The sequence below is a fragment of the Buteo buteo genome, chromosome 10 (assembly GCF_964188355.1).
Source record: "Buteo buteo chromosome 10, bButBut1.hap1.1, whole genome shotgun sequence".
In the NCBI taxonomy this organism is placed as follows: Eukaryota; Metazoa; Chordata; class Aves; order Accipitriformes; family Accipitridae; genus Buteo; species Buteo buteo.
Genome location: NC_134180.1, coordinates 10,769,285 through 10,787,154, shown reverse-complemented (window position 1 = coordinate 10,787,154; position 17,870 = coordinate 10,769,285). Strand labels below are relative to the sequence as shown.

Genomic DNA, 17,870 nt, shown 5'->3' with positions numbered 1-17,870 from the left:
TTCAGGCCCCAGCCCCAGTGCCCGCGGGGCACCCCTTCACCCCAGTTTGTGCTGGCCGGCATTGGGGGGGACTGGGGAGGTGATGCTCAGGGTGGGCAGCTTGAAGCTGAGTCCCCCAGCTATTAACCAGAGATGTGCCTTACTTGACAAGCAAGAAAGGGGGAAAACGTGATAATAAAAAGCTGTGGAAGCCAGCCCAGGTCCAAGGTTGACTAAGCAGGCTCGATGCATGTGATGTGCTCCCCTCCCCAGCTCACAGGCGTTTCCACCATCCACCAAGGGGACTGCGCTACTTCTCCCACACACCAGGTCTGAGCTCACCAGGACCGCTGCACACCTGGGAAGAAAGCAGCTCCTGCTGAAAAGCTAAGAAAATTGATTTGATTTTTCCCTGGAAGGTTGTTTCAGGCACTGTCTTGCTTGTGGATGGTCGGACACATACCCCAGCCCAGCTAAAGCTGCGCCTTGGCATAAGCTGGGACGAGACGCCCTGCGGCTCCCCACTCATGGGCTGGCAGAGAGACATTTCTAATTCCCCTCAAATTCCCAGGCCACATGTGTCATGTCTGCAAAGACAAACTCCCTGGCTTGTCCCTTTTGCCAGCAAGAAAGCCAGTAGCTCCACAGCAGTGCAACAGCTCTTGAGTCTCATTGCTGCTCCCCTCCAGCGCTCTCCTGAAGTGGCGAATGCCAGAGCCCAGTTATTTCTGGCTGAGCAATAGAGGAAAGGTGGGGGAGATGCAGCTCTGGGATGGGAAAACAGCTCCACACTGTCATGACTGCCACTAGGAAAACAGCACCCAGAGAAGCTCGGGGCTGGCCCAGGGCAGTGGGACTCTCCGGTCCAAACCTGACATTTCCAGGAGATTTCCCAGCGGCTGTGGACACCAAGGACATCATTAGGGGAGCAGACGGGCTGAGAGCACCACAGCAATTTAAAGTCTGCGCTGAGTCAGACCTAGCCACAGCAATTTAAAGTCTCCGCTGAGCCAGACTTAGCCCCACTGGCACCCTGCAGCCACAGCTGCAAAGTTGACCCTGGCAAGAAAATTTGGGAGCACGATGTCTCCTCTCCCAGGCATCTCCCCTTGCCCACTGAAGCTGCCCAGCTTGACTGATCCCCGCAGGAGCCTCTCTGCCGTGACACTGCCCTTCTCGGCAGGACACAGGGCACTACCTCCTGATGCCACACACGTAAAGACAAACCACCCTGACCTGCGCTGAGCTGCCCGCCCCCATGCTGGAGCTGTGCCCTGGAGTCATTTCTCATATCCTCACCCCTCCTGCAGCACCCTGAACCCTTTGCTCACACAAACATTCCCTCCAACCCCTCCACCTACAGAGCTAGGAAGGGGGGTTTTAAGCCTTAAGCCACCTCTTCTAAAAAAAACCCAAAAGCCTGCTTCTTTCTCTGTGGTGGAGAAACCCCATTATGGGAGGGTATTTGGTGGCTGCGGGGCAGTGGCACTGAGAAGTACTGGGACTCCACCGGCCTGGGCAGCTAGTTCCCAGCACCATGCCCTCCCTCTCTCACTCCCCTTGGGATGCTCAAATTAATTGCCTTGTCTTTTGGACCTTTTAGCTGGAACAAATAAAAGAAAAAGGGCGGGTGCCAAAACCCATAACAAGGTCTACAGTTCCTCTGAGCTACAAGGGCTGCTTTAAATTTCGTGGTTTTTTCTTTTTTTTTTTTATTTGAAGGAGGTTTCCATGGTAACTGTCTCCCATCACACAAGACCCTGTCCCTGGGATATTTCAGGGTTGCTAATATCTGCTTTCCCAGGCAGCCACTGTGTTGTGACGGTGACATCGCAGCCAGGTTTTTTGGCAGGGGAGGAGGGTAGGGGTGCAGGAGAGAGGAACAGGAGGTGCCACTCCCAAAAAACAAGGCCAAGGTCCTGCCTGTACCTGGTTTCCCCTGCCCATCAGGCAGACCTTCATCCCAAAGGGCTCTGGCAGCCAGGTAATGGTTTCGCTTGGACCGCGGACCCAATTCAGGGAGCGCTCCCAAGGCAACACAGCCCTCGCCGGGCCAAGCAGAACCGATGTGTCCAAGCAAGGGCATGGGCAGTGTCTCCTTAACATCTCCTGCTGCCTCCTCCAACCCTTCTTCAACTTCTTTCCTCCACCAGGTTAATTTTCAGCTGGATCAGCTCCCCACGGGAGCAAAGCCAGCTTCCTGCATCCCCCATAGCTGCTTGCTGTGCTACGCTCGTTAGTCATCCTAATTACTGAAATGTCTCAGAGCCAGCTAAGAAAGGGACCGTGTCTCCTCTTGCATCAGGGCCACGGACCCCAAACTTCTGCAACCGACATGCCACTACCAGCTAGAGGGTCCCTCAAGGATCCTTTACTTCTCCTTCAACTACAAATGGTGAAAAAAGCCCCTGCCCATTCCCCAGCAGATCTCAGGCTCTGCAGACAGGACACAGCGGAGGGGATGGGCTCAGCCCCCCTGTCTGTGCCCATCACCAGCAAACAAGACTCTGCAACAAAGCGAAGTGCAGGATCAGCTTACACCACATCTCGAACCAGACCCCAAATAGCCCAGCAGCGGCACCACAGGGTGAGCATCCATCCCAAGTATCCCCTGGCTGTAGGGCAGCAACACAGGATCAGAAATACTAACGTGGCCCGCAGGAGCAGAGGAGGATGCTCTCCTCCAGGCACTTTCTCCCTGTTAAGCCGTAGCAGGCAGCCAGAATCTGGCAATCAAAAATCTTCCCTTATCTAGACAAATCCCTCAGCCATCAGAGTGATGCTGCTTGGTGTGAGCTGCCGGCCACAGCCAGGCTGGCTGCAGAGAAGCCAGGGCCTGGCAATTTGCAAGTAAAAGGACAACCAGTCTTAAATGACAGAGCCGTTGCCATCCAGATGCTGCCTTAAACCTGCCAGGCAAAAATGCCTTCATTTGAAGGACTGCTCTGCAGCAAGTCTCCAAGAGAGATGATTTCAGAGCCTCCATTTAGCTGGCTAAGCAACCATTAAAAAAAATAAAATCTAAAATAAAATTAAATTAAAAGGTAGGAAATGGGATGCAGCCCAGGAGCAAATGCCGCTAGCATGGGGGGAGAGATAGCAGAGGTGAGATAGCGGCATCAGGGAGGTGTGCAGCTGCCCAAGTGTCCCCTCCACTGCTTGGGCCAGAGCCAGTTCCAGGGGGTAAAACACGCTTGCAAAGCTTTGGGGGTCTTTGAGGAGTGCCCGTGTGGGCAGCCCAGCCCCCGAAACTGGGACAGGTCTCAGGGCGAGAATGGGAGCAAGCCTGAGCACCTCTGCCAGGATGGGGTCTGAGAAATTAAGGCTGCAAGTGATTAAAAGGAGCCAGGAGCATTGCCCTGCACGTCCGGCCAAAACAGGGGGCCAGGCCCTCCGCAACCCCCTTGGCTCAGCACCAGTCCCCTGCCTGCCCTGCCGAATGCTGCCGGACTCTGATACCCACCACTGAAATGCCAAGCAGCCCCACAGCCCGCTCCCCCCGCTGCTTTCTGGGTCAGCAGCTCCCCTCCCAGCCCCGCTGCCGCTGGAGCCAGCTGGATGCGCAGTTGCTGTGGCAACGGGTTCCCAGAGACGAAATCCCTATTTCTTTTTTTTTTTTTTTTCCTTGGTTAAGAAAAAATGTACAAGAGGCCCTCTACATCCACCGTGCCACCGAAAACTCTGGTCCCAGTAAGAGGGCAGGTTGGCGATGGGCACAGGACGGGGGCAAGGTGTCCATAAGGATGGGGACGTGCACTCTGCGCCTCCCTCCTGAGCCTCGGTCACCCCCACTTTGGCCATGGGGGACCTCGTCCTCCTCCCAGGGATGCTGCCCACTTTCCTGCACATTTTCCACCCTGACTGTTGGGTTTTAAGGGCTGCCCCTGCTCGTAGCTGAGCTGAGGCTGGTGCTGGGCTCCATCGCTTGGAGGAGGGTGTGTGACCGGGCATGGGGGAGCACTCAGTGCTTCATTTGCTCTGAGCAGGTCACCTCACCCACTCTGGCCCCATCCTTCAGCTGGAAAAGGGATGTGGAGAGGTCAGGTTTACATTGCATGGCCAAGACCAAGGGCAGGAACACGGTCCATCAGCGGTTTGCACCCAAACCCTGTTAGATGAGCCTGTCCTCTCCCACCAGGTGCTCCAGAGCAGGTCCAGGGCAGGGTGCGTCCCCTCGGCAGGTCCCTCCCTGCTTTGCTGGAAGCTCTGCAAGCCCCCAGGTGTTGCTGAGCAAGCATCTCACACAGCAGACCTGGCAGACGGCAGCACTCTGGATGCTGTGGACAACATCCCACCACCAGCAGCAACCACTCCAGGAGGACACAGAAAGAAGGTGGCACCCCTGGATTTGGAGGAGATGTAAACCCCAAAGCATCCATCTCAAATGCACCCCACGGTGATGGGAACTGGGCTTAGGACCCCAGCTGGCAGCAGAAGGGAATTAAGATCATCTCACTGTCAGGGTGGATTTTGCCAGGGGGCAGAAGAGCTGCTGAGACAGGTTGTTTTGGGGTCCCTTCCTCACGACATGTCCTGGCATGAGTGGGCTGGGATCCCCGCCGTCGAACCCCTTGGCTGCCCTCCAAGCCTCCCAGCACGGAGGTGCCAGTGGCTGCCCCTTCGGCCAGGCACGCGGGAGCATAGATCATACCACTGGGTTTCAGTGCATGTGACAGTGTCCAGGATCAAAGCCAAGTTCAATTAATGGCTCACAATCTTATTAGAGAAATTATTTCAGGATCTTGAGTAAAAGTCCGATATATCCACTCCATTCCATTAGTCAGGCTCATTTAGTAATTCAATCAATCTAAGCAAGGCAATTGAGCTCCTCTGGTATAATTTAACTTGGTTATTCTCTAGGTACTTAAGAATTTCTTAATATTTACTCCATTATTTCACCATTACACCTATTTCCAGGTGCAAGGTTCGCACCTGAGCGATGCTGTGGGTCCAGCGGTGGGACGAGTCCCACTGCAGCCCTCTGCCATGCCCTGGCCTCGTGGGATGGGGACACGTGACGGGTAACGGGGGCTCCAGTGGTGATACTGGGGTGCCCTCACCTCCCTTGGAAATGAAGCTGAGCTGGGGACCAGCACCACAACGCCCCAAGACCCACTTTCCCACCGTGGCAAGCTGGGACCAAAGACCCACCAGGTGTGCCACCAGCTTGGGGACCCATCGCTGGCGCCCAGACCCGGGCAAGAGAAGCAGGGCCAAGCAACCCCCAACCAAAACTCAATGGGATGCTCTTCCCACTTGACGTGGAAGTGAAAAAAAAAAAAGCGGGGAGGGGGATAACACAACTCTGCATCCCCTTGGCTCCTGCTTCCCTCCTCCGGGGCCATTTAGGAGCCAGGGGTGAGGGTAGGTGGTGGTGGGGGACCACCTCCCGCGGTCCACGGCAGCAGGGAGATGTGTGGGATGCAGATGAGAGCCGACAGGTGTCACATCTCACCGCTTCCCCGTGCAGCCTGGAAGGAGAGCTGGGGCGGGCAGGCACGCCAGCGGCCCGTCAGCCCGATTAGCAGCATCCCCCATCCCAGCAGTGGTCTGTCTCGCATCCCCACGGCCCTCCATGCTATCCCATTATTAACCCAGGGAAGTCATGGCCAGAGCATCCACCAGCACAGCCAAGAGCTTAGCTGAGATTTAACAGAAAAAATGGATTAGATATTTCGGGGAGATATTCAAGAGCAGTTAAATATGCCCAACTCATCGGTGCCTTTGAAAAATCTCACCCCTCTAAAAAATTAGAATTGATTTTGTGTTTAAAAAGGAATCTATTTAATTTAAAAGTAAGATAATTTGAAATCATGACAGCTTGTATTAAGGCCTGAGTTTATGATAATCTATTAAAGTCATTGAAGTTAAGAACCTTCTCCCATCCTCTGCTGCCAAGGCTCCCATGAGGGAGATGGGAAGCAGGAGAAGTTGGGGGGTGAGGGGCTGCGCTGCCCCTGTTTCAGAGCACGGCAGCTGGGCTGGAAACCGGCAAGGCAGCAAAAGCTCCTTCAGCTCCTCCACACTTAGGGAAAAAAAGAAACAGGACATGAGAAACCATCCGGTATTTCAAGATCTTGAATTATTTGGCACCCAGAAAGCATGGGTTTGACCCATTGGCTCTGCTTTCTAATTCCCCAAGTCCATTTTATGCATAAAACAGCATTTCAAGACTTCGCTTTTCAACTATCTAGTGTCTTACTTGGGTGAAGGAGTCAAAGATACCATCTTTCGCGCGTTTTTTAATTGCGTCGCAAATCTCTGCTGAGCCCAAGGGGCCACGGGAAGCCAGGAGGCTAATAAATACCCCGCTCCCTGGTTTATAACCTGCAAAGGATGGGGACCAAAAAAATTAGCAGCCCGCAGGAGTGTGAATCCAGTTAATGACATATCAAATGCGGCTGAATGCTGCCAAGCCAAGCAGCGAGGAAGAAGGGGGTGTGAAGGTTAGCGGACAGGGAATATTGAGCTGCTAATTAGCATTTCTTAATGTCCACCAACCAGTGAGACTCGGCCTCCCTTCAAGAAAAAATACAGCTAATGCAACAAACACAAAAGGAGATGAAAGTCGACCATTCCAAATGGGGGTTTCCTTGATTTAAAGCAGGATGGAACCAGGTGATTTTAAATGCAGGCAGCCCAGCGCACACCAGCAAGCAGCCCCATCCCTGCTCCCATGCCCTCACCGCTTCCCAAAAATTCAGGAGGTGCGAAAAACCCCCGCAGCAGAATGGGGGGATGGTGCCGGAGTCCCTCTGAGGACATGCATATAAAAACCATGTGGGTTTTTATGGGTACGAGCATGAAAGGCGATGCACGTGGGGACCGCGTGCGCCAAGCTGCTCCTGAGCACACGCAGGCAGCGAGGCAGCACGTGCACAAGAAGGCAGCCAGCGTAATTAAAACACGCTCCATTCATTAGCAAGGGGAGCTACAAAGCAGCTGAAAGCCCTGCCCAGGCACCTCCCCTCACCATAAACCAGGGGTAATAACCCCCAAAACTATCCCTCCGCTTTTGGAGGAACGTGGGAGCAGTCAAGGGGTCCCCACGTTTGGGAGGGTTGAGCACCAACGCACTCGACACACCTGCCTCTGGCACAGGGAAGGCTGGAGGGTGGGGGGGCAGTGAGTCCCAAAAATATTGCACACAGGGCAATGCCTCACCCTTTTGGGTAAAGACGAATATAAAGCTAAAGCCACGGGGCAGCAGATCAAGGCAAGTCAAAGCAAATGCATCCTCCCCAGCTGAGCTGCAGCTCATCGCTACCTGCAGCGGGGAGAAGCAAATGCATGAAGGGGATGGATGCCAGTCCCCTGCCGCATGACTTTCCCACCGCCCCACCCCCAGACCCCCAGGTTGGGCAGACAGCCCCCGGGTCCCCATTGTCCCCACTGGCACAGGCAAGCCCCAGAAGAGCTTGGCTCGTGGGGGGGTCCATCAAAGTCCCTGCCACACCACCCACCAGCAGTGACGGGTTGCCAACAACCTCCACGCTCATCATTAAGCTGATTATGTCACCAGAGCATCTCATCAGAATTGGGAAGTGACAGCCTTTTTTGGGGTGCCCAGTTCAACACAGAACCCCAGCACCCTATTTTTAACAAGCAACATATGCTGCTCTCCAAGACCCCAGCACATCTCTAGCTGGGGGAAAAACCTTGACCCATGTGCCATCAGTGGGATGCCCGGCTCGGCCGCCATGGCATGGAGGTGCCACCAAGGCAGGGCAAACCACACATGCCGGTCTCCACGAATGCCAGCCAAGCTTGAAAGCACTTGAATTATTTAGGGGAGTTTTGAGGGGGACAACCAGGGCCAGAGGGGGATGACACCTGGCCACCCTTGGGCTCCCCAGTCCTGACCTTTTCCTGGCTGATCCCCCTCGCCCCTTCCCCTGCCACAGTCCCAGCCTGCTGCAGCCACCTCCCCGCATGCTCTCATCCTCTTTGCAGGGAAGCTGAGACACGGAGAGACCTCGAGAGAGTTGCTCGAGAGCCCATGTGGCAAAGCCAAGGTGCCACTGCAAGGAGCACTTGTGCAGCACCGCCTGCCCTTCACGGTGCTCCCAGCCCAAACCCAGACCTTCCCTGGCCTGGGGGCAGCAGCCTGGGGTCTGGTCCAAGCCCTTGCCAACCGGTGGGGCAGCTCCCCTCCCCTCGGGAACCTCTTCCCTCTACGCAGGCCCTGGATCCAAAAACCACCAAGAGGAGAAGGAGAAGCTGCCCAGCTCCCCCCAGCTGAGATACCGAACCAGACCAGGCTCAGAGGCACAGACGTGGGCGTGTAGATTATCCACCCCTCTGACATGTTATTATACATTCAAACTCAACAAGGTGGGCACAATTAATGGATCTGGGGTTTGCCAGGGGTGGTACAATCAGCACTACAGAAAGCCTGGTTCCTAGAAGGATGCTCAAATACACACTCCAGCCCACGTACGAGGGCTTGTAGAAACACAAACAGCTGTCAACACCAGTTCCACACATCGACCTGACGTGGCCACATCCCCACCGAGTGTGCAGCGCCAGCACTGATGCTCTCTGCCCCATGAGTTTCTTGGGCTGGAGGCTCTCCAGCTCCAGAGGATGCAGCCTCTGAGTTACCAAGTCTGGGCCTTGCAAGACCTCTATGCACTTCAGGGCTTCTGCCATGCAAAAGCAGTGCCCAGACTAACAATAATAATAATAATAACAACAACAACAATAATAACAACAACAACAACAATAGCAACAACAACAACAATAACAACAACCACACATGGCAAAGCAGAACAACGACAATAATACCACCCCCATGGCAAAGTGGCCATGCCAGCTTCAAAGCAAGCCATTCTCTTGCAGGAAGGAGATGTAACATGGCATTTCCCAGGACTCACCAAGCCAAAACCCTGTCAACAGGGGGCCCGTGAGGTGCCCCATCCTACCAGCCCTGTCCGCAGCCCCAGTATCCCAAGCTAGGAGACCTGTACTGGGACCACCTCTGTGTCCCCACAGCCCAAACCCCTGCGTGGCAGGGGCCGGCACAGCCCCATGCACCCACAGGCTCTTGGGGGCCTGATGTGCTGGGCAGTAATGCCCAGAAGAGAGCAGCCACTGCCGGGACGTCTGGGTGCTCTGACACGGGGCCAGCCGTCCTCGTATTTATCCGGTGGTGATAAGCAGAAGGAGGTGAAAGCAAACCTCTGCCCGGCATCATCAGTGCAAACCCTGGGTGCGGGGGGGGTTGTCAGGGCGGCTGGGTCCTTTCCTGCACTTGGAACCTCGTGGATTTGAAAAATCCTCAGGGAAATCCCCGCACTACCGCCAGGGCCCATGCCCAGGGACCCCCACCCCAGCAGCACCACACATCCCCACCCAGGCACTCCCCATTAGCAGCACCCCAGGCCCCGGGGCCCGTCGAGGTCCGGCTCCCTGGGAGCGGGTCCGAGAGGGACAGGGGACAAGCACCTGTGTCACCTTTGGGGTGTCAAGGCGGCACGGGCCTGGCGGCCATGCCTGCGCATCCCCCTGCATCCGCCTCGCTGCCGCCCCGTTGCCACAGCAACGCTCTCAGGCCTCCGCCGCAGCATCCCGCAGCACAGGGCTTGGACCGGGGTGGGGGGGACCTGGGCTTGGCACAGCCCGCTGTCCCCTCCCCACACGGCCCTTGGCCTTGAGCAAACCATCCCTGGGTGTCCCCGCATACCCCTCCCGCCCCCCCGCCATGGAATCAACAGCCCCCCGCTTGCCTCTGCCTTTCTCAGGGGAGAATGGGGATGCCCACGCAGCAGCAAGCACTGCCTCGAGCCCACGCAGCACCCAGGACCGGGGGCTTCTTTGGGCACAGGGAGGTCTAGGGGCCATGGAAGTGATGAAGCACTGGGGAGAAAAACCCAGGCTGGGACCACCACTATACTCTGCCCGCACACAAGGCTGGCACAGAGGGGCAAAGCCACGCAAAGCAAGAGACCCGTGCCTCATTTTTGGGCCGACATCCAGACGAGGGTGGCATTTTAAAAACTCCACAGGGCACCCAAGGTGCTGCCGGAGCAGCAACAGATGGAGAGGTCTTGCAGGAGGTGTGCACAGCCCCCACGGGGCTGCTAGGAAAGCGATGGTGGCATTTGCCTGGGGCAGGGAGGTTACATGCTGGCGGTGATAAGAAACTGATATTCTGCACAAATATCACTAAAAATTAAAAATCTCAGTGGCTTGTTCCAGGTGGCAGGGAGGGAAGCGGGTCCCTGTGCACGAGTGGCAGAGGCCTTGCTCTGGTCCCAGCATAAACAATGGAGCAAATTGTTGGCTTTTTCTGGTGGAAGAAAACTGAAGAAGCTCACCAGATTTGGGCAGATGTGTCTCACACAGTGGGTGAAGGGCAGAGTCCTGGCTAGAGCAGGTGGGAACGACCTGGACCACGTGAGCAGGCCAAAGCCTAAAAGCTGAGGGCAGGAGTCCTGGAGACAGCACACCCAGGTTGGATGGGAAATGCTGGGCACTGGAATATTTTTCCAGCAGGCTACAGGAAAAGCGACTCTGCCTGGGGACAGACAAAGCAGAAACCCTCACCTCCAGGCAGCCACGCTGGAAGCAGGCTGCAGGCCTCCTGCCAGCACAAACCCCTGGTGGCCACGCACCGAGCTGGAGACAAGCCCCGCAGATGCCAAACTCGGGATGCACCCAGCATCCCAGGCCTGCAGCATCTCCACGGCATCCAGCCCGGCGCTGCAGCCGGTGCCGAGATCCTGCTGCCGTTGCTGCAGCGGGGCGAACCGGCACCGGGGGCCGAGATTGCTGCTGCTGCTGCTGCTGCTGCTGCTGCAGCGGGGAGAACCGGCACCGGGGCCGAGATGCTGCAGGGTACCCGCACGCCGGTGCCGCAGGGAGGAGCCCGGCGGCGGGGGGATGCTCGGGGCCCGCTACCGGGAGGGGAGGGAACCCCCCACCGCGTACCGGCTCTGCCCGCAGGCCCGCCCGGAGGCTCACCCAGCACGAAGTAAGGCAGCTCCGTATTCTCCAGGTCATCCACCACCACCATCTCGCCGGGGAAATCGTTGCGTACGGAGAAGAGCAGCTTGGGCTCGGCGGCCGAGGGGCCGTGCATGATGCTGAGGTCGTTCTCCCGCAGGAAGGGCAGAGCCGACACCGTGATGCTCTTCAGCTTACACTCCAGCTCCTTGGCCGCCGCCTCCGCCGCCGCCGCCGCCGCCGCCGCCGCCGCCGCCTCGGCGGGACCGCTGCCCGCCGCCAAGCAGCAACCGGCGAGCAGGGCGCACAGCCCGGCCAAAGCCATCTTGGAGCCCCGCGCCGCGCTCCCAGCGCCGGCCGGGCGGGCGGGCGGGCGGGCGGGCGGCGGCGGCGGCGAGGGGCGGGGACGCGGGGCCCGGCGCCTCCCCGTGCGGCTCCTCGGCTCGGGGAGGCTCGGGGAGGCTCGGGTTTCCCGGCCCCGCGCCGCATCCCCCCCACACCGCACCTGGTTTTGGTGGTTGGGGGCGGGGGGGGGCCCGCATCCTGGGAAAACCGGGAGGGCTGCGGGGCGATGCGGTGGCGGGAGGGGGTAGCGGTGCTGCCTTTGCCTCCTTCTGCACTGAGCAGAACCTACAGGTACCCCCACACGCACCGGGGAGAAATCGCGAACCCCCAAAGTCCCGGACCTCCAAAATCCCAGGAGAAGTCACAGACCCCCAGAATCCCAGACCTTCAAAATCCCAGACCCCCCAAATCCCGGGAGAAGTCACGGACCTCCGAAGTCATGGACCTCCAAAGTCCCAGGAGAAGTCACGGACCTCCAGAATCCCAGACCTTCAAAATCCCAGGAGAAGTCACAGACCCCCAGAATCCCAGACCTTCAAAATCCCAGACCCCCAAAATCCCAGGAGAAGTCACGGACCTCCGAAGTCATGGACCTCCAAAGTCCCAGGAGAAGTCACGGACCTCCAGAATCCCAGACCTTCAAAATCCCAGGAGAAGTCACAGACCCCCAGAATCCCAGACCTCCAAATCCCAGGAGAAGTCACGGACCTCCAAAGTCCCGGACCTCCAAAGTCCCAGCCCTCCAAAATCCCAGGAGAAATCATGGAACTCCAAAATCACAGATCTCCAAAATCCCAGCAGAAGTCATGGACCCCCAAATCCCAGGAGAAGTCCCAGACCTCCAAAGTCCCAGACCTCCAAAATCCCAGGAGAAGTCATGGAACTCCAAATCCTAGGAGAAGTCCCAGACCTCCAAAGCCCCAGGAGAAGTTATGGACCTCCAAAGCCCCAGACCTCCAAAATCCCAGGAGAAAGCATGGACCTCCAAAGCCCCCAAGCCTGTGTGTTTTGAAAAAAAAATATATATCTTGGGAACGTAAGGGCCAACACCAAACCTGCTGGTTCTTTTTGCACCAGATGCTTTTTATTTTCACTCTAAGTGAGCTCAGAGCAGCACCAGCAGCTAGCCCAACCTCCAAACCTTCCTGCAGACACCGGCAGCTCTGCACCCAAAATGTTCTGACGATAAATGTTCTCCTCTCCCAGTGTGGGGTGAAAGACCCAGGCCCCACACCAGCAGGAACACGCAGCCACAGCCATGCCCGTTTGCTTTTCCCCCTTGGAGGCTGCAGCCGGCTGACACCCAGCAGTGCAGAGGGGTGCGGAGGCATCGCTGCTCTGGAAGAGGAGCTCCCACCCCACCGGCTCCATGCTGGCTCTTTGTGTGGAGCACGGCTCCATCCTGCCCAGTGCCTCCAAAGAAAACCACACACAGCAGATATGTCTTACTTAAAAAAGAAATATCTTGCAATATTTTTTTTTTCCACAGCAGCTGCAGGGATTTCCCCAAATTTCTCCTCCCTCACCCATGCCAGCCATGAAGCTTAACGTGCCCCCAATGTGGGCATCATGATGGGACACCGCTGTGCCCCAGACACAGCAGGCAGAAGAGCCACAGTGGGTGTTTTTCCCCAGCCCCGCTTCTGATTTATAATAACCCTCCCAGTCACCCACTACATTTTGGGGAGGAAAAGCCACGCTCACCATTTTCAACACCAGCCTTGTTAATGATCAGAGCCGAGCACTAAACTTATAAAGGTGAGGCTGTTTTTAGAAGTCAGCTAGTGGGGAAGGTGTTTCGGCAGTGCCGTCCCCCGCCGGCACCGGTCGGCTGCAGCTGCTGGCAAAAACACTTTAAAAAATCAGGAAAAATGAGTGGCAGTGTTTTGTAGGATGGAGCATGGCCCTCCTTTTGGGGGGTACAAGGAAATCCCTTTGGAGGGCCTCTGCCAGGTCCTTTTGCTGCTCTTCTTTCACCAGGGGACACAAACTCATCAAAAGGAGGGTTTTTTCCCTGAAAGAAAAGGTGCAATTGCATATTCAGAAGGCGTCATCAAGAAGGTCCCTCCAGCCCCCGTTTGGAAATGGGGTGCACCCCTGAGAGTGATACCCCGCTAATGCCTAATACCGCACAAAGAGGAGCAAACAAGGGGCTTGGTAGGAGGCGTGAATAATACATACAGATAAATAAAACGTCTAAAAAGAAAAGAGCTGAGAATGGTAAATCCCGCGGCCAGGGCCTCCTCTTGCCGCTTGCTGGTAACGCCCTACAGACGACATCCCGAACCTCGTGAATCATTTACCGCTATTGACGGTGTAACTTGGCACAACCAGGAGTCCTTTAAAGTCGGGAGAAAGCCGGTTGCCCACGGGGGCCTCGAGGCAGCGACCCCTCCCCGGCACAGCCGCCGCGGGGGGACCCACCCGGCCCTCCCGCGGGGACACAGGGCTTTGGGGGCCGGAAAAGGACGGAGGGGAAAGGCCGGCGGGGCTCGGACCCCCCCGCGGCTGTGCGGGCCGGTGACCGTGCTGAGCACCCACGGGCGACCACCCCCTCCGCCGTTCCACGCGCGTCCCCCGCCGCCCCGCTCCGCCCCGCCCCGCGCCGCACGCGGCACCACCAATGGGAAGGCGCGGGGAGGTCGGCGGCGCCTTTTATTGGCTGCCGCCCCTGCATATATTATCGAGCGGCGGCGGCGGCGCCCGCGGAGCGCGGCGGGACCCGGTACCGGCAGCGGTACCGGCGGCGGTACCGGCGGCCCGATCGCGGCAGCGGGCGCGGGATGCTGGCGGGGCCGCCGGGGGCCGCCTGCCCGCCCGGCGATGGGGCGGTGTGGGGCGGCCGGGAGGCGGCGGCGGCGGGACAGGGCCCGGGGTCGCTGAGGCGGAGCGGAGCCGGACGGGACGGGACGGAGAGGCGGCCGGTGCCCCGCCGGCGTTGAGCGGGAGCCTGGGGTAAGTCTGAGGGGTCGGGGAGGGGGAGTGAGCGGGCACGGGGACCCCGACGGCGGGTGGGGTGCGGAAGGAGCGGCGCGGGGGGATCCCGCGTACCGCCGTGCGCGACGGGGGAGACGCGGCTCGGCCGCCTCCGGTTCGCTCGGTGACCTTGGTCAAGTTGCCTCCCGTGCTCCGGGCTCGCTTCGCAGCGTCCCCGGAGAGGACGGGTGTAGAGGAAGGCAACGAGTCCTTCCTGGGAGGGAACCCCCCTCCCCCCCGGTGCCCGAGTGCGGGGCCCGGCAGGTCCGGGGGGCTCCGACCGGCCCTCTGGAACCGGGTGCTGGCCGGCTGCCGGGCTAAACAAGATGCCCGGGAGGCTGGTGATGCCGCTTGCGCAGCGCGCCCTGCTCCGAGGGAGATGCCGGTGTGAGGTGCCCCGGGACGGCAGGGACCGGCGGAGATGCCCCCCGAAAGGCTCCAACACCTGCTTGACTGTTGGGCATATATAAAGCAACAGGAGAGGTCTCCTATCCCCCCCCGTGCTGCAGCGCAGGGCCCCGCCGCCGACCGGCTCTCCCGCCGGAGCAGCGGGCCGAGGCGAGGACCGGGTGTCCTGCGGGAAGGTGTTCGCTGCGTGGGGTTACCAGCGCGGTGCCGGTGACAGCAGCCTCCGGTAGCTCGGGGAGATGGGGGTCCCCGGCTGCCAGGCTCAATTCCCTTCAGGAATTTTCTTCAGGAAGAAACAAAAACTCTGGATTTTTTTTAATCCAGAGCATCAGCTTTCAGCACATGGATGTCCACCCTGGCCTGCCCCTTTCTCAGGGGGACCCGCGTGTCGCTGCCCTCCGAGACTGCCCTGGAGCAGGGCCGGTGGGTACCGGGGCTGCGATCCCGGGGCCGGACAGAGTAAACCTGGGTGCTGCGGGGCGGGGTGGGACCTGCCGGCAGATGTCAGTGTCCTCTCTCTGTCAGCAGCCAGGAGGGTCCGTACAAGCCCAGGAGATGTTGCAAGGAGGTCCCCGCACTTTTTTTTTTTTTCCTTTTTGCCGAGCAGAACTGGCTTTGGTGGGGGTTCAGTGACAGCTTTGAGCCGTGGGGAGCAGAGGGGTGCTGGGAAGGGGCGGGGGGCGGCACTGACACCCCACATCTCTTCCCTCTTTCTGCCCAGCACCAGCCACCTGCTGCCTTATTTACCCTGCGCTGCTAACGCTGAGCTACCGCTGTGCATCGCTGCCCACCCGTGACACTTGTCACCTGTGTGAAGGCAAGGGAGGGATGGGAGGGAGTGGTCCTCACCTTGCACTGCCCCCAGCTCCTGCATGAGGCTGGTACTCGGCTTGCGGGGTCCATCAGAGCGGGGGGAAGGAGCCAACCTCTCCGGGCAGGGGGCTGCAGAGATGCTCGTCCCCAGCTCTTGTGCAGGGATGTTCTTCCCCAGCCCTGGAGACCCATCTGCAGGGATGCTTTGGGCTGAGAGCTCAGCACAAGGCGGGGGAAGCTGGCACTGCTGCTGCCTTCGCCTTGCTGGGGGGAGTTGTATTTTGCACATTGCTCTTTTAAGAGGCTTTTTGCCTGTGGGTGTGAAAGTCTCGGGTGAGCAAAGCCAGAGGGCAGAACACATGGTGCTGGTGCGACTCGCTGCACGCAGCTGCTATCTCCCCCCATGGCAGCCCAGGCTTCATCTCATTTGATGTCTTATGCAAATCCTTAGCTCCCCGAGTCCTGGGATTTTCTGCTATTTTCTTTTACTCTCATCTTCAAGTGTCTCGCTCTTAAGGATGCAAAGAAAAGCTAATAAAAGGAACCCGATTCATCAAGTCTTGCAGGTTTTTAAACCAGTCTCATGAGCTGGGGGGGATGAAGGCTGTGACTTAAAGTCACTTAGCAATAGTGACTGAAAGGGCTATGGGGGTTGGTTTGCAGGAGCCTACTGAGAATCAGTTCACAGCCGCCATCGTGATCTTTAGCATTGCTGCTCGGGCAGGGATGGCAGGCTCTGAGGTGGCTGTCCCCATGCTTGCTGCCCAGAGCCATGTCTCCGTAGGCGAGGTGCCAGGTGGCTGACAGCACCCCGCCGTGCCCACTTTGCCAGCGATTACCGTGCTGCTGTCGCTCCGGCGGTGCCTGGCTCGCTCTCTTAATTACCCCAGCAGATCAATGAGGCCCCGGCGCTTCCTTGGGAGTGTATGGATGCGAGCCCAGCGGCACGATGCACCACGTTGAGAGCTGCTCATTGCAAACCACGACAGAGCAAGGAGGGGGGCAGAGGAGGCAGCTGCGCAGGCAGGGAGAGGCAGGGCTCGAGTGCAAGGGAGCTGGGTCCCACAAAGCCCCAAGCAAGGTTTGTGGGTCTGGAGCAAGGGGCCGAGCATCCTGCAGGATTGAACCCTTTGGGATTGTCTATCCTGGGAGGCGTAAGTGGCAGAACAAGAGGTGCCCTGTGTGAATTCACATAGGCGCACAGCTCAGCTCAATTCACTTCAGAAACTAAACTGCACTTAGCCTCTGCCCAGACTCTCTTAAGTGGCCTTAATTTGATAAAGCTTTCCCACGTTTAATGAGAAGGTGACTCAGTCGCCAAGTTTGATGTTCATTCCCACTAAAAGGCATCTGCAGGGAGGTTGAGACCCATCCCCACCGCTCCCTGCTCCAACATGGATGCATTTTTGCTCCCACTGTGCCCCAGGGACCAGCCCCTGTGGCTGGGCAGGTCCCACAGCTCTGCCACCAACAGGTAACGCTTTGCCTGGCACAGACATCGGCTGCGGCTTTTGCTCCGGGCTTGGGCTCAGCATTTACAGGGAGGGGGCAGTGCCCGCATCCACCCAGAGTCCCATGCTTCCCCACGGCACCCAGCAAATACCACGGCAGCCACTTCCCAGTTTATGTGTCTCTAGATCTGCTCCTGCAGCATGAAAGGGCAGAAATCAATGTTAATGTCCCTGACAATTAGCTAACATCTTAATTATCAAACTCAGCCTGATTAGTGGAGTGCATGGCTCCAGAGATGCCGTCAGCATGGAAGCAAGCAGGACCTCAGCATAACTCTGCAGGATGTTGCCGCTGTCACCATCGTCTCCAAGGGCAGTAGAGAAAGGCTTTTGCAGCTCACGTGAGCTGCTCGCCAGGCACTTGAGCATCCCCGTCCACACCTCGCGCCATCCTGCCTCAGTCTCTTGAGCCATTTTGGGTGAGGACACCCACCACAGAAGCAATCTCCTTGCCATCTCAAGGGTGGGAGGGAGCCTCTAGAAATTGCAACAAGCTATTTTTAAGATGCAGCTTGTGATGAGTGACAGTCTGGGCCATGTATCAGCTGTCACTGGAGGGACACCAGAGCGTTCTGCTGCAGGCAACAGGGACATGGAGGGCTGCAACAAGATCAGGAGGACTTGGGCAGGAAGGAGGTTGTGGTCCTGGGAAAGTTTGCCAAGAATATTTGCATTGGCACTCTTTTTCCTTTGCTTTAAGGTTTTTATAGAAGGGGGAAGGAAAAAAAAAATTAACAAGCTGGAAGTTTTCCAACTTTTGTAATGCAAAACACTAAATAAAAAAAAGAAAGTAGTCAGATGCTTCTCATCAAATCTTGATTCTTTTAGATCAACGAAAAGTGATTAGAAAATTATTTCCAGCTCTAGTAGTAAGGTCGAGGGAGTTACTCA

The 17,870-nt window shown here is 57.7% G+C and overlaps 1 protein-coding gene across 1 annotated transcript in view; it reads right to left on the bottom strand.

The window, feature by feature from the left end:
* The window catches only part of ASTN1 (astrotactin 1), a 54,249-nt gene extending 42,998 nt beyond the window's left edge, over positions 1–11,251 (bottom strand). The window contains exon 1 of the mRNA XM_075037544.1: positions 10,945–11,251. Coding sequence (XP_074893645.1) covers positions 10,945–11,251 — 307 coding nt within the window. The remainder of the gene's footprint in view (positions 1–10,944) is intronic.
* Between the last annotated feature and the right edge of the window lie 6,619 nt (positions 11,252–17,870).